Genomic DNA, 16,378 nt, shown 5'->3' with positions numbered 1-16,378 from the left:
AACCTCAAAGCTGAATGTATACTCAGCCCTGTGCATCTCACAGCCAACCAGCCTTCTCACAGCTGTGACCTTTGCCTACCTTCATAATAAACCTGATGGGAGCACCCTGCAGGGCACAGGAACACCTGAGGTCTGCCAGCACTGAGTTAGATCAAGGCCACCTGTGGGCGGACACTTCTCTTGTCCTTGACTTTGGTTTAGCCTGTGCTAAGTCGTTTCAGTCATGTCCAGCTCTTTTGCAAACCCATGGACTGTAGGCCACCAGTCTTCTCTGTCCATGGGATTCTCCAGGCAACAATACTGCAGTGGGTTGCCATTTCCTTCTCCAAGGGATCTTCCTGATCCAAGGATCAAACCCATGTCTTCTATGTCTCCTGCACTGGCATGTGAGTTCTTTACCATTAGCACCACCTGGGAAGCAGTCTTCAAACCTCAGGGTGTGTAATCATCACTACTCGGGGTTGTACACAACCAAAACGTGTCTTGAGTTCTCAGTTTGCGCCCACAGATGTGCTGTCTTGAGCCTGATACCCAGTCAGACAGCAGCTCACAGCGACCCAGGGGTCCTTCCGGAACCGGGTCTAGACCGGGCATAATTGACCACGTGACGCCACCCATCGTGGCCTGGGTCTCAAAGCTGGTACCCTGGGACTGGGCATGTCTTAGACCAGTAGCTCTCAATAGGTGTTTGGGAGTATCTCTGGTTGTCACGACTGTGGGCGCTCCTGGCACTGAGTGGGTGGAGGCCAGGGATGCTGTTCCAAAGCCTGAAGTGCCCGGGACAGTCCCCTACGGGGAGAGATGGGGGTCACAGTGTCAACAAGACCAGGAGCAATAAACCCTGCCCTAAGTGGAGCAGGCCATTGAGTCTCCTGGCCTGAACAAGGTCAACAACCGCCCACCTCAGTGGTTCCCTGCATGGGAACCCCACTGGATGGAGACACAGCTTTTAACCTGAGCTGAGTCACTGCAACAGCCAGTGAAGAGCACACCAAAATTGTCTCGGCTTCCTCGTTGGGGTCCTCAGCTAAAGGATGACGAGAATCACCCTTCCACCCGGGAGACACTTGCCTCTGCCTCCTCAGCTGGCACCACTCAGTGCGCTGGGCTTCAGGGCTGGGAGGGGAGACCCGACTGGATGGAGGTGGGGGCCCTTGGCATGCTGAGAAGCTTGGGACTCCCCTGGCTGTCCAGGGATTGAGAATCCGCCTTCCTATGAAGGGGATGTGGGCTCCATCCCTGGTCGGGGAACAAAGATCTCATCTGCCTCAGGGCAACTAAGCCTGCATGCTGTAACTACTGAGCCTGTGCGCTGCAACAAGAGAAAGCCCTTGAGCTGCCACCAAGACCTAGGGCAGCTAAAAAAAAAAAATCTCTTAAGAAGAAGGAAGCGTCAGTGTGCAGTGCTGATGGCCTCTTCCCCAGCAGAGGCAGTAGAGCTCAGTCCAGAGAGCTCCAGTTCTGTCCTTGCACTTGGACAGCTCAGACTGCCTTGGTGAGCCTTGTGGGTGGCTTCAACGGCATAGCCTTTTATCAACCTCCCAAAGTCTATGCCTTCCGTTTTCCTTGCCGGTTTGGGCTGGGACCACCCCTGTCCCATGGACTGTCCCATGTGACTGAGTCAGGAGAAGGTGGCCCCAGCTCCCCGACAAATCCTGGTGGAGCTGAAGCGGGCGCCTTTGCCCCATTGCCCTCAACCATGCCCTGGTTGGAGCTGGTGGTATGGGACCCAGGCAGCACAACAACAAGCCCTGAGGGGAAGCTGGCACAAGAAGACATGTATAGAACATGCACAGAACGCAGGTGATGGTAGAAAATTGCAAATAGCATGTGGTGGTTTAAAAACATAGCCGTAGGGACTTCCCTTGGGGGGGTCCAGTGGTTAAACACTCCACTGCAGAGGGTGCCGGGGGAGCAGGATCAATCCCTGGTGGGTAACTGAGATCCGGCATGTCTCACGATGTGGCCAAAAATTGAAAAATATAATAGGAACCTTTAAAAAGAGAATAAAAATTTTCCATGAGTTCTCATATTCAACGTATAAATAAGCTCACTCCTTCCTTCAGAAGTTGGGGCCTAATCCTATCCCCTTGAGGGTGGGGTGGATTCAGCGGTTCACTTCTTTTTCCTTTTTTAATTTCTTGGCCATGCCACCTGGCATATGGGATCTAGTTCATTGTGCACATGCATGCTAAGTTGCTTCAGTCATGTCCAGTTCTTTGTGTCCCTATGAACTGTGGCCTTCCGGGCTCATCTGTTCTCCAGGCAAGAATACTGGAGTGGGTTGCCATGCCCTCCTCCAGGGGATCTTCCCAACTCAGGGATGAAACCCACGTCTCTTATGTCTCCTGCATTGGCAGGCGGGTTCTTTACCGTGAGCGCCACCTGGGAAGCCCCTCTAGTTCTCTGACCAGGGATCAAACCCACGTGTCCTGCATTGGAAGCCCAGAGCCTTAACCTCTGGACCACCAGGGAAGTCCCTCAGTGGTTCACTTCTAACACAGAATGTGGCGGAAGTCATGCCATGCGATGTCTAAAGCTGGGTCATAACAAGGATAGCTTCCATCTGGTCCTTCCCCTCTCTCTCTCTCTCATTCTGGGGGAAGCAGGTAGCCATGTTGTAAGAACACCCAAGCAGCACTGGGAAATCACCAACTTGCCCACCACGTAAAGGAGCCATCCTGGAAGCAGGTCCCACTACCCCAGTCGAGCCTTCAGACGATGCTGCCCCAGCCGGCTTCTTATTGGCAACTTCCTGAAGACCCTGAGTCAGAGCTCACCCACGCAACCCCCAAATTCTGACCCACAGAAACTATGAAGATGGATGATAACTGTTGTTTGGAGCCACATCACTGGGAGTAGTTCTCTAAATTGAAGTATAATCACTTATAATAATCTGTTAGTTTCAGGTATGTAACATAGAAATTTGATATATTTTTATGCATTACAGAATGGTCACCAGGATAAAGTCTAGTTATCGTCTGCCACCATGCAAATTTATCAACTGTATTTATTTATAAATATATCTATATTAATAAATACTGTTGAATATAGTATTAAATATTTATTAATAATAATATTAAATGTGTCTTTATCACAGTATTATTGACTCTATTCCCCATGCTGCACATTACATTCTTGTGGCGTATTTAAGGACTGGTGGTGTCTCCCTCTTCATCTCCCTTACCTATTTCCCTCCTCTTCCTGTCCCGCCTCCCTCTGGCTACCACCAGGTTGTTCTCTGTATCTACGGGTCTGCCTCTGCTTTGTCATGTTCATTCACCTGTTTTATAGATTCCTCATGTAAGTGGGATCACGTGGTGTTTGTCCTTCTCTGACTTCTTTCACTCAGCATACTACTCTGTTGTCAAAAATAGCAAGATTTCATTCTTTCTTATAGCTGAGTACTGTTCTGTTGTGCACACACATGCCTGTGTGTGTACTTAAGTGTCTGTTGTTAGATGATTGGATAAAGATACATATATCTTCTTTATCTATTCATCTATCCATGGACACTTAGGTCAATTCCGTATCTTGGTTATTGTAAATAATGCCGCAGTGAACATTGAGGTGTATAATCTTTTCACTTCAGAAGATTACCCAGAAATGAAATTGTTGGATCATGTGTTAGTCCTATTTTTGGCTTTTTGAGGCACCTTCAAACTGTTTTCCATAGTGGCTGCACCAATTGACATTTATCGGGGGTAATTTTTAACTCTTCCATAGCTAACTGATACATAATATAGATACCATCCAATAGTAAAATAGGCAAATGAACTGTGATAGAGTCAAACAAATGAATAGCCTTTATGGTTTGAGAGGCCCAGGGCAAAAGCACAAATGGAAGCTGGCATGCCATGTCCTAACATTTCAACATTATAGACCAAGCTGGCAAAAATTAGATACCATATGTCCTGTCCCACCTACCTCAACAAATATACCTTTCTAATGAGCAAGAAAAAAAAAGTGACATTGATTTATAGTTGTCAAATCATCATAGGTTACTACTGAGTGTGTCTGGTGCTGGGTTGTTGATGTTTGGGTGTCTGAAATAAAAACATACTAATTCGTAAATGATTATATATTCTGTAAACTTTATGTTAGGTGCTTTCTTTTCAGTATGAATGATGTTTGTGTAATCAAGATTTTCATATCATTTGAGTTTTGTTACAATAATGACCTGTAGCAGCTGGTGTGGGCTGACTTGTGTCACATAAACTTCATATTTGGCCATTAGGTTTGGGGCATCAGGACTTCAGTCCTAACTAGAGAATGTGACTAGAAGATAGGGTTTTTGAAGAGATAATTACAGTAAAATGAGGTTTTGTGTGTGTGTGTTTGGTCGTGTCCAACTCTGTGACCTTATGGACTGTAGCCCTCCAGGCTCCTCTGTCCATGGGATTTCCCAGGCAAGAATACTGGAGAGGGTTGCCATTTCCTTCTCCAGGGGATCTTCCCTGGATCTTTCGACCCAAGGATTGAACATGTGTCTCCTGCATCAGGAGGCGCATTCTTTACCACTGAACCACCAGGGAAGCTATAAATGAGCTATTAGGATGGCCCTGATCCAATATGCCTGGTGTCCTTATAAAAGGAGGAAATTAGGGGACCTCCCTGCTGGTCCAATGGCTAAGACTCCATGCTCCCAATGCAGGGGGCCTGGGTTTGATCCCTGGTCAGGGAACTAGATCCCACATGCTGAGACTAAAAGATAACCTGCATTGCACAGTGAAGGTCGAAGATCCCATGTGCTGCAACTAAGACCTAGCACAGCCAAATAAGTCAAAAGAGAGAGAGATTAGGACACAGACACAGACACATAAAGGGAGACCATATCAGGACGTGGGGAGAAGGACCCCAGCAGCCTGGGGGCCAGGACACTGCCTATCAGGCCACTTCCATCCACCATTCCCCATGCTAATATTTCCTGAGTGCCTGCCACGTGCCAGGTGCCCCTGTGGTGCCCAGAAATGGCTGAGACCCACTGCAGTTCCTGGGGCTTCACAGAGATAGAAGTGGTGGTAGAAGGATTGTGTCAGGCAGTGCTGGGAGGAAAAATGAAGCAGGAGACGGGGGACAGGGTGATGAGTTCCAGGATACCACTGCTCTCCTCCAAGGGCTCAGGGAGGGCTGGAGGAGGCAAGTGAGGGTTGTGGGTGGGGATGGGGCCGAGGGCCTTGGGAAGCTCTGAGCAGGACGGTGACCCGGTCAGGTCTGTGCTTGAAGAGGACCCCTTTGGCTGCCAGGAGGAATGAGGAGCTGCTGGCCAGGGTCCTGGCAGGGCAATGCAGTGGGCTCTGCTTGGCCCTCAGCCCCGCCAGCATGGCCAGGATAACACACCCCCAGTGTGGCCCCCACTTCTCCATGGGTCTCCCACTGGGGAGGAATGGCACTGTGGGCGCCATGTGTGAGCCTAGTGTCGGCCCAGAATGTGTGTGAAGGCACAGTGGGCCAGTGCTGCCGGCCGTTGTCCCTCTGCGCCCTGGTCTGCCTGGCCCCGGGCTGGGCATACACCTCGCCTCATCCCCTATGGGGTTTGCGAGAACTTTCTTCTTTCAAAAGTTGAAGCATAGTTATCTACAATATTGTGTTAGTTTCAGGTGTACAGCAAAGTGATTCAGTATTTTCAGATTCTCTATCATTACAGATATTGAACATAGTCCCCCCATGCTATCTACTTTAATACATAATAGTATATATCTGTTAATCCCGTACTCTCAGTTTATCCCTCACTCCCCTCCCCTTTGGTAAATGTAAAGTTTTCTGTGTCTATGTGTCTGGTTCTGTTTTGTGAATAAATTCATTTATTAGAGTCCACATATAAATGATATCATATATTTGTCTTTCTCTGACTCACTTCACTTAATATGATAATCTCTAGGTTATGTTAATATGTTAATATCTTAATATGTTAATCTCTAGGTCCATCCATGTTGTTGGAAATGGCAATATTTCATTCTTTTTTATGACTGAGTAATACTCCACTGTGTGTGTGTATATACATATATATACACACCACATCGTTATGTATTAATCTGTGAATGGACACTTAGGTTGCTTCCATGTCTCAGCAGCTGTAACAGTGCTGCTGAGAACACTGAGGTGCATGTATCTTTTTGAATTAGAGTGTTTTGTCTTTTCTGGATATATATCCAAGAGTGAGGTTGCTGGATCATATGGTAGCTCTATTTTTAAAAATTTATTTGTTTTTATGTTTGTATTTTGGGGCTGCATTGCACAGATTGTGGGATTTTAGTTCCCAACCAAGGATTGAACCCAGGGCTTCCCCGGCGGCTCAGATGGTAAAGAATCTGCCTGTAATGCGGGAGACCTGGGTTCAATCCCTGGGTCAGGAAGATCCCCTGGAGAAGAGAATGGCAACACACTCCGGTATTCTTACCTGGAGAATTCCACGGACAGAGGAGCCTGCTGGGCTGTAGTCCAATGTGTTGCAAAGAGTTGGACACTATTGAGTGACTAACACACGCACACACACACACACATACGCACACACACACACACCTACACACACACACACACACACACACAAGGATTGAACCCAGGCCCTTGGCAGTGAGAGTGTGGAGTTCTAGCCACTGAGCTGCCAGGAGATTCCTTGGGTTTTTATTTTTTAGGGAATGTCCATGCTGTTTTCCATAGTGACTGCACCAATGTACATTCCCACCAACCATACAGGAGGGTCACGGGAACTTTCTTATATGATTCTTATTGGAATTGGGCTAAAATCTTTGCTGATACCCTTCCCCGATACGTGGGCTTTTAAATTCGAGCAATCTCTACAGGTTGGCTGATATTTAGTAGAGTAAGGGGTGCAGGGATTAGACCAATCTGGGTCTGAATAGAGTACCTCACTCATCACCTGTCCTCAGAGTTCCTCATCTAGACAGGGGCAACAGACCAACAGGTGGACTGAGAGCCAGCCAGCTAGTGCCTTCTCTAAGGGCCAAAAGGTGGGATGAGGTGAGGTAGACAAGAGGCCTAGGCTCTGGGCTTCCTACGGGTTTCCCTGGTGGCTCAGATGGTAAAGAATCTGCCTGCAATGCAGGAGATGTGGGTTCGATCCCTGGGTTGGGAAGATCCCCTGGAGAAGGGAATGGCTATCTGCTCCAGTATTCTTGCCTGGGAAATCCCATGGACAGAGGAACCTGGCAGGTTACGGTCCATGGGGTCACAAAGAGTCAGACACAATTAAACAGACAGACAGACACACACACACACACGGCTTCCTGCAGAGCAAACCGTGAACAAGAGCTGGTTCTTGTAGGTGAAGAATTCTTAGTTTAGTGTTCATTGACCTTCCATGATTTTCCTGGAAATGGGGACCAGGCTGGATCCAACTTAGCAGGCTTGCTGTGAGATTGTGTTAACTCGTGAAGGGCGCTTCCAGTGGTGCCCGCGCTCCCAGGAAGATCTTGGACAGGGAGCACCCAGAGAGCTTATGCCTGGTGTCACCGGCATTTTTGCTCAGTGCAGGTCCTTATGGACTAGGCCGGGATCTAACGCTGTGTTCATCTGTGGTTCCAGCGTCCCGCCTCCGTCAGCTTTTCCCCTCCCTGCTGCTGGAGCCAGCTTGTCCACACAGCCTGCTCCTGGACTGGGCCCAGCCCTGATCCCATTTCCTGAGGCTGCCCAGCCCCCCGGGCCAGGATACAGTGGGTACCAGCCCCACTCCAGTCAGGACCTCGGTTATAGCACCCAGCCCCAGGAGCCTATGCCAGCTGCCACCACAGCACCCTCCTACCAGGTATCAGCCACTTGTCTCTGCCCAGCATGGCCCTTCCTTGAGAAAACAGTTGGGGACAGGTCCCCACTCCTAATGCCCCCGTCCCTGCCCATAGAGGGCATGGAGAATGGGCTCCTCCTGGCTGGGCCCTCCCAGTGCTGACCCTGAGCCCCAGGCCTGCAGATCGGGCAGTTGTGTTCCCATGCTCCATGTGGCCCAACCCCACCTCCCAGCCTCTGTCACCCACAGCTGGTTCTTGACTCGCTCAGCCAAGCTCGTACCCATCTGGCTCCATCTCCTTCCTCCTTATCTCCCCTTTGCTTCCCCCAGAGCCCTGGGACTTCTCCAAACCCACCATCCCGAGCTCCTGCCCTGTTCCTAGGGCCTCCTCCAGCCTCTCGCCTCCATGTCATCCCTGGTCCACCCCGCGGCTGGAATCTCCCTGTGAACCAAAATCCAGCCCTGCTCCCTGCCGCCCCAGATCCTTCCCACAGCCCCTGCCCACTTGCCTGCTCAGCCCCTCTCCGGGCCCTCTTGGATCTCTGCTCTGACCACCTTCTGGGTCTTCTGCAAGCCTACACACTGACCCCCACCAAGGCCTCTGGACTCTACTGACCTGACCAGGAGCTCTGTCCTGGAGTCTCTGCATACCAGCCTCCTTGTCACTGCCTCTCAGAGGAGCCATCCCCAGCAGCCCATGTCCTGTGGGACTTTTGCTCTCAGATATGAGGTTCTGAGGGAGCAGGCCATGGTCCTCTCCCTGGTCCTTCATCCCCAGGTCCCAAAACAGAGCTTTGGTACAGGGCCGGAGTTCAGGAATCCTATGGATGCGGGCCTGGGATGGGGGCTGAGGGAGGGTGCCTCACCCCACCCTGAGCACCATTCTCAGGGCCCTAAGCATGTCCTGTGTTCCCTGTGGAAACCCGCTCAGGACAGTTACAGCTATGGACTGTCGACAGCCACCAGTGGCTATGAGAGCAAACAGTACCCTCCGCCTGCTGCCGGCCACCAGTTCCCAGCCACAGCCACGCTCTGCCCTCCAGGTGGGTCAGGTCGGGGCCAGTGTCCTTGCTTATATAGGAGGGACCCTGGGAAAGTCCCATTTCAAACTCCGGATTCATAGTGCGGGAGTAGGGTGGGTATGCCCCCAGGTCTCCGCAGGTCAGTGGGCCAGAGGGTGCAAAGGGAGGGTGGGAAGGGGAGGCAGAGAGACAGAGAGAGACTGAAGTAGAGCTGGGAGTGGTTTCCCAGGAGGCTTTCCCAGGATGGAAGGAGGTGGGTTTCATGGAGGACTTAAAGATGGAAGAACCGGGGGCTCTGGCCTCCAGCACCTCTCAGACACCTGGGCTTCACAGCCAACTAGCCACACCATCGCCCATGTGGCTCTCGCTGTCCACTCCTGGGACCCAGGACCGCAGGGCTGACTCTGCCGAGGCTATGCTTGCTCTCCAGGGACCCAAGGAGCCTACGGGGGCGGTGGGTACGGCCAGGCACAGCCCCTGCCACAGATGCCCACCACCGAGGCAGGGCCACCAGCCAGCGTTGCCTGCTCCAGCTACACCTATGCCCCAGCCAGCAGCACCCAGCCCATGGCCTCTTCTGTCCCCACTCTGCCGGCCTCGTCGTCCTTCAGCGTAGCCTCTGCCCCATACACAGGTGAGCCAGCACATGGGCACAGGCCACTCCACTGCTTGCTGCTGAAATGCAAGTGGTCCTTCTCTCAAAACCAACCATCTTACCCTCTCGCTCTTCTCTTCCTTCTTAGGACCAAGCTACCCAAGCTATGACGCGTCCTCCTACTCCGTGGCCAGTCCTTACTACCCACCGCTACTCACCCCACAGATGCAGCCGCCGCCGCCGCCACCCCCACCCCCAAAGCCTGTGGACTCATCTCAATGGGGTGGCCCAGGAGGCAGTCCCAGTGCCAGCTGTGCCAACAGCATCGCCAAGAAGCTTCCAGTTCCCAGCAAGCTTCCAAGACCACGGACCGGCCCCCAGCCGCTCCCACTTCACTACTGTGACATCTGCAAGATCAGCTGTGCCGGCCCCCAGGTCAGGCCCCCATTCTGGCCCCTGTGGGGAGGCCCAGGGGAGCCCCCTGCCCCCATAGTGGGGGAGCCCTTCCTCATCCTTGAAGCCGGCCAGAGGGCAGGGTTGTTACCTGCCCAGAAGAGGCTTGTTAATAATTTGCATCATCAAGTGGGCATCAGCATGGCCTTAAAACTGCCTGATGTTCTTGTGGAAGACATGAGAGCCAGCCCAGCTCTGGTTGTGGGCCGCAGCGATGTAGTCTTGCACTCTGAGGCTGTCTGCAGCAGGGAGGCACTCGTGCCCCCTCCTGGACATGAGGGCCAGTGGATGTGGCTGGTCACAGTGGAACTTTGCTGCAGGGCCAGACAGGCAGGATTGTTTAGGAAGGGCCATGTAGACAGGCCTGCAGCCAGGTAGGAGCAGCACGTGTGTGTGCATGTGAGTGGGCCTGTACTGCTCTGTAGGCAAAGGCCCTCCCAAGCCATGATCGCAGGTAACCCAGCTTGCTCACTGCAGAGGTCATGAGACACTAGAGCTCGTCAAGCTGCCCCTGGAGGTCTGTAGAGACTCTCCATTGTGGACTGCAGAGACTTGGGAGGCACCCATGCCTGTCTGCTCCAGCCCGACTTCCTGGCTGAGGGTCAAGGGCCAAGTCCCCCACACTCAGGGCCTTGACTCCAAGACCCCCAGCGTCCGTGGTCCTTCCCTCCTTAGAGTGCAGGGCACCCCCACTCCTTGTGCGTCTTTCCACTGCATGACACTCCTTTAGTGAAACATTGGCTTTCCCTGTTCCCTTCTTTATTTCTCTGCATGACTTTAAATTTGCGTCGTGAGGTTTCTTGGGTATTGTCACCAGTCAAACACAAGGTCTGCACTGTGATTCTAGACCCCTCACGGCATCACCCTGAGCAGACGTGGGACGCTCCCCACGGATGTGGGAATGGGATGGGGTGGGGCACGTCAGCATCACCCGAGCAGTGTCAAGGTCTCTCTGAGCCTTGTCTCCCATGGGACTGGGTTTGCCCGAGCGTGTCACCACTCGGCATAGCATCTGGCACATAGAAATGTCAGCTCCTGTTATTCCCAGCTTTTTGCTAATGTTAGCAGCGCTTTTTCATTGGCATTTTTATTGAGATAGCGGTGGGTTCACATGTGGTTGTAAGAAAAACTGCAGGGAGGCCCACCAGCCCCTCTCCAGAGCCTCTAGGGCTGACGTTTGTTGGCCTTGAACCCATCTGCTTAGTCAGATGCCCTTAGTTTTACTAGTCTCAGTTGCACCCGTGTGTGCCTTTGCACGCGAGTGTGTGCGTACACGTGGTTTGCTCTGTGCAAGCTCATCGCTTGGGCAGGCTCGCGCATCTGCCGCCGTCACCGCCACCACCACCAAGTCAGGCATCGGCATGGCATAAGCTGTGAACACATGCTCTTTCTGCGAGGTGTGTTCTGAAGTAGTTTACCATTGGCACCTTGGTGTATCTCTTTCTAGGCTGGTCTCTGTCCATGGGCTGTTATGTCATGTATGTGTTTGTGTGTGTGTGTGTGCATGCGTATATGTATGCACACATGTGTGTGTGTCCTGTGGCCTACGTTCCGAGAGCACCGCCCCCACTCCTGTCCCTGCCTCCTTACCCGCCCCCAGAACCAGCCAGATCACCAGTGCCTTTGGTATTTCCCAGAGGCCTTTCTGCTCTGAGGGTTATTGGCTCTTGGTGTGGGTAGAGGACATGGGGTTAGCAGGCCCCCTTCCAAGAGGCGAGTCAGGGCTGCCCTGTGGACACTCAGTCATGTGTCTGGTATCTCAGGTGCCCTGGGGCAGGAGCGTGGGTCTGTGACTCATGAAGTCCCCTCTGGCGTGGACTCATGGTTTGGAAGCAGCGCCCTAATAGGAAGTGTGTCCCATGTCTTTCTGGTAACACACGTCCTTGCTTGGCTTCCGAGGTCAGATTCTGAAAAGCTGGAATATTTTTTCAAGCAGCCTCTGAAACTAAATGTGTCGTCCTTTGAGGATGCTTACTTCAGAAACTCACTGATTTTTAGAAGGAAACCTTACGTTTTTCAGTCTGAGCTTCTAGGTCTGTTGCCTGAACTTTATTATTTTTTTTTAAGATTTTATTTATTTTGTCTGTGCTGGGTCTTCGTTGCTACGCAGGCTTTTCTCTAGTTGTGGCAAGCGGGGGCTACCCTCTAGTTGCAGTGAGAGGGCTACTCGTTGCAGTGGCTTCTCTTGTTGCAGACCACAGGCTCTAGGACACAGACCTCAGTAGTTGTGGCGCACGGGCTTAGTTGCTCTGCCACATGTGGGATCTTCCCGGGTCAGCGATTGAACCTGCGACCCCTGCATTGGCAGGTGCATTCTTAACCACTGGGCCACAAGTCCTGACTGGGCTTTAAAAGGCGGTACACAAACCTCTGGGAGGCCCATGAACAGAGGGCTGGGGACATCAGACCCTGGGAACTGTGGGGACATGATGCTGGGTGGGCACGCCCCCATCAGGCCGCCCTCGCTCTCTGCCAGCAGACATACCGCGAGCACCTGGAAGGGCAGAAGCACAAGAAGAAAGAGGCAGCCCAGAAGATGGGCGTCCAGCCCAACGGCAGCCCGCGGGGGGTGCAGGCGCAGCTGCGCTGCGACCTCTGTGCCGTGTCCTGCACCGGGGCAGAGGCCTACGCTGCCCACATCCGGGGGGCCAAGCACCAGAAGGTAGGACCCTGCGTGGAGCCAGGCCCACTCGGGACCCAGAGGGGCGTCTGCTGACGCAGGGTCACGGAGACAGTGATCCACAAAAGGCAGCTCTCCCCTCGGGCCCACGTGTCCTCCTTCCTCAGAAACCAGCCCCTCCTCCCAGTTACAAGAGTCACACCTGCCCCTGAGCAGAGGCATTGAGCCGGACCCCATGCCTGGCCCAAGAGGAGACTGCTCCAGGCCCTCGGGGTGTCTTGTGTGTTTATGCAGTCCAGAGTCTGTATGTTGATGAGATCCAATGGTATAGTCCATTTGGGGGTCCTTATTTATTTAAAAATCAAATTAAAGTAGTAGGTTTTCATATTTGAACATCCGAGATTTAATTGATATTATTTAGTATCCCAGGGACGGGGGAGCCTTGTGGGCTGCCGTCTATGGGGTCGTACAAAGTCGGACGCGACTGAAGTGACTTAGCAGCAGCAGCAGCAGCAGTATCAGCATTTGTCATATTTATTACTATTTTAGTATCAGCGTTTTCTTATGGCCTTAGAAATGCTTGTAGTATGTCATTTTATGGGGAAGTGAACAGGGTCCCCCACCAGAGAGGAGGTAGGGTCCCCCTCCCTGGGGCCTCTTTTTTTGGCCCAGAGGTGGTTTTTGGAAATCAGCAAATCTCCCCCAGACAGTGTCATGAACCGGGTAGGTGACGCTCGCCTTCCACGTGTGCGCTGAGGGCAGGAGGGGGAAATTCCTGGCAGGAGGCCTGCTTGGTGCTGCCCTGAGTGGTTTAGAGTGAGAGGGTTGGGAAGGCCCCTGCCCTGTCCACAGAATCCCCTCCAGCTGCCCCAGCCCACCTGCCGTTCTCCGTCCTGCCCCAGGGCCTTTCCTCGAACCACCCCCCGCCGCCCGACACCGCGGCTTTGCCAGCCCTTCCCCAGCCCCCTCTGCAGGCCGGGCCACCCTGAGCACCCGTCCTATCCCCTGCCCCAGCTCACCACGGGCCTCGTCCCCCAGCCCAGCTGGGACAGGCTCTCGAATGCCTGAGTGAACCCGCAAACCCCACAGAGGAAGGAGCAGGGGAGTGTGGAGAAGGGGCCCTGGCCTGATGGTCACAGGTGTGCAAGGGGAGAGCTGGGGCCCAGGTGGGGTGGGCTGTGGGTGTCACAGCTCGGTTTGCAGGCTGGGACTTGCTTCTGGGGACAGGAAGCCCTGCAGGAAGCCCCAGGGTGGGGGTTGGGGGAGCAGGTTTGCGCTGTGAGCGTCAGAGACTTGGAGCCCGTGAACGTGTCTGAGACGGTCGTCAGTGCAGATCGTCCTTGCCAGGTGGAGCTTCAGCACTTAAATGCCTTGGAGGGGTCAGGCCAAGGAGGGGCTATGACCATGTCCTTGGGGATCTGGGGATGTGTGTATGAGTTCCCCCAGAGCGTGGACCTGTGCTATGGGCGTGCACACGGGTACCTTGGAGCAGCCGACCCCCTCAGCGCATTCACCCACACGTGCTGTGGGGCTGGCCCTGGGCTGGTGCTGGGAGTGCAGAAACCAGTACTGGTGCAGAGTGCGGAGTTTGGGGTTGTGTTGAGGTCCCACCTGTGTATGACTGGTGGGTACCTCCTAGCAGGCTTGGGAAGGCCCTCCCTGGGACATTTAAGGGGTGCTGGGGAGGGGCCGGTGATAGACGCCCCTCACTTGCACAGGCTGCCAGCCCCCCACCCCGCAAGCTGCTCTGCCCGCCCCTGAGGAGGTTGGTCAGGCGGGAGGGGCCCTGATGGGGCTGGTCTGTTCCAGGTCTTCAAGCTGCACACCAAACTGGGGAAGCCCATCCCCACCATAGACCCTGCGCCGGCCAACCCCGGCTTGGCCCAGGCCCCCAGCACCAGCCAGCCGGCCTCCATCCCTGTCACCGTCACCGCAGAGAGCACCCCCGCAGCCTCAGCCAAGCCCGCGGCCCCCGCCAGCCCCAGCGTGTGTGCCCCGAGCAGGCCACCACCGCCCAGGAGACCGGCCACCTCGAAGGCCTCGCGTGTGGGTACGGCTCTGCGCCTCACAGCCACCCCAGGCGAGCCTGAGCTTCAGAGACTGGCCATCCGGTTCACTGTGTGCCATAGCTTCTGAGGAGGCAGGACCTCTGATGGTTCTCTGCCGGATTCCGGGCAGGCGGTGCCTTCTGGCGCCTTTGATCCACCTGGGGAAGTGTGGGCAGTGAGATGGCAGCTTCCATTTCCTCTCTGGAGCTTGGGACCCAGCGGGTGCTGGTCACGCTCCCGAGCCCTACCCTGGGCCTGGAGCAGCCCCTTGATGGCACTGGACTACGTGCTGGGTGCAGCCCCCTGCCCCAAGGTGTTCTGATCACTTAGGTGGGCACCAGGAGGTTAAGGCGGGCTCCTCGCAACCCTGCCTTCCCTCCGGTGTGCACCCTCCGCACCTGTTGCTGTGACTGAGGCCCTGCCTGGCACGGGTACATAGGCCTCCGTGCCAGGAGCTCCACTGACTGCGTCGTGTGCAGGGCCTGACTCTCCCCCCACGATGCTTTAGATTTGTCATCAGTCCCACTTTACAGATGGAAGAGCTGAAGTGTGGCAAAGCACTTGGCCCTGGGCCTCCTGGCAGTGGAGGTGGGGTTCTACCCCAGTGTGGGACAGTCTCTGCTCTCCACCGCCACATTTGAAGGATGGGGGCCTATTTTATTTTGAGCCTCAGCAGGACTGAGGTTTGAACAGTCATGTGATAGTGAAGATATAAAGCAGTTTTGGTGACAAAGAAATGTCTCCCTAGTAGCTCAGTGGTAAATAACCTGCCACTTTACAATGCTGGAGACATGGGTTCAATCATTGGTCCAGGAAGATCCCACATGCCACAGGACAACTAAGCCTGGGAGCCACAACTACTGAGCCAGCGCTCCAGAGCCTGTACTCTGCAACAAGAGAGGACACCCCAGTGAAAAACCCACGCCCCACAGCAGAGTAGCCCCGACTCTCCGCAACTAAAGAAAAGCACTGGCAGCAACAAAGACCCAGTGCAGCCATAAATAAACTAATTATTTTAAAAACACATTATTAAAAAATTAAAAAAATAAAAACACATTATTAAAAAAAAGTCTCTCTTCTCGGGGTCAGTGAACGTGACCCTGGTCCACCTGGTGTCCACTGTTGACTAAGGGCTGCAGGCTGTGCCGTTGAGAGGGGGTGTCCTCAGGGAGAGGCCTACAACCCGGGCTTCCCTGTGGACCCCCGCTCTCCAGTGTGACCCCAGCTGGTGGGTGAGGTTTTCAGGACCACGGACCCCACAGGATGACGTCACGAGGGGATGAGAGGGATGAGGGGGGACCCGGTGGCCTTGTGTTGTACCCTTCCAGCTGGTGGGCCAGGAGCTGGCCATGGTTTCTGGCTGGAGCAGGCTACAAGTCATGAAATTCTTCCCTCCAGGGCCTCCTGCGCTGCCAGAAACTGACTGCAGAGCCCCCCACGGGAAACCAGCAACCCCCAGATCAGAGAGGCCCAGGGAGCCGTCCACCCGAGGAGGCTCTACGGAAGCTTCTGGAAGCAGCTGTGAGGGGCAGCCGGTGGGCCCAGGCTACGTGGAGGAGGTAAGAGCTGGACGACCATCACGCGCCTGGCCAGGCCTGGTGGGGCCATGCCTTGAGACTTGCACACCCGCCTGGGCAAATAACCCCGCAAGCCAGCGTCACTGGGATCTCACTGGGAGCCCTGGGTGTGGGGCTTCATATCCTGGAAGGAGATCTGAGACAGGCGGAGGCGTCTCCTGCTCCCAGGCAGCCCCAGTTCCTACAGGAAGGAAGGTGGCAGGAGGGATCTGTGCCCTGGAAACCCACAGGCATGTGACTCTTGGGCAATGGAGCCCACGTGCCCCCCAGGCACCTGCCCGGACACGCGGTTCCTTGTGGAGCTCGGGTTCTGAGCCCT

The 16,378-nt window shown here is 54.1% G+C and overlaps 1 protein-coding gene across 1 annotated transcript in view; it reads left to right on the top strand.

Moving 5' to 3' along the window:
* ZFR2 (zinc finger RNA binding protein 2) overlaps window positions 1-16,378 on the top strand; it is a 49,535-nt gene that overhangs the window by 14,367 nt on the left and 18,790 nt on the right. Inside the window, exons 2-9 of the mRNA XM_040241608.1 lie at window positions 7,546-7,765; window positions 8,676-8,787; window positions 9,197-9,400; window positions 9,510-9,796; window positions 12,294-12,476; window positions 14,244-14,304; window positions 14,368-14,484; window positions 15,881-16,041. Coding sequence (XP_040097542.1) covers window positions 7,546-7,765; window positions 8,676-8,787; window positions 9,197-9,400; window positions 9,510-9,796; window positions 12,294-12,476; window positions 14,244-14,304; window positions 14,368-14,484; window positions 15,881-16,041 — 1,345 coding nt within the window. The remainder of the gene's footprint in view (window positions 1-7,545; window positions 7,766-8,675; window positions 8,788-9,196; window positions 9,401-9,509; window positions 9,797-12,293; window positions 12,477-14,243; window positions 14,305-14,367; window positions 14,485-15,880; window positions 16,042-16,378) is intronic.

The sequence above is a fragment of the Oryx dammah genome, unplaced genomic scaffold (assembly GCF_014754425.2).
Source record: "Oryx dammah isolate SB20612 unplaced genomic scaffold, SCBI_Odam_1.1 HiC_scaffold_5, whole genome shotgun sequence".
NCBI lineage: Eukaryota > Metazoa > Chordata > Mammalia > Artiodactyla > Bovidae > Oryx > Oryx dammah.
This window is presented reverse-complemented; position numbering and strand designations above follow the sequence as displayed.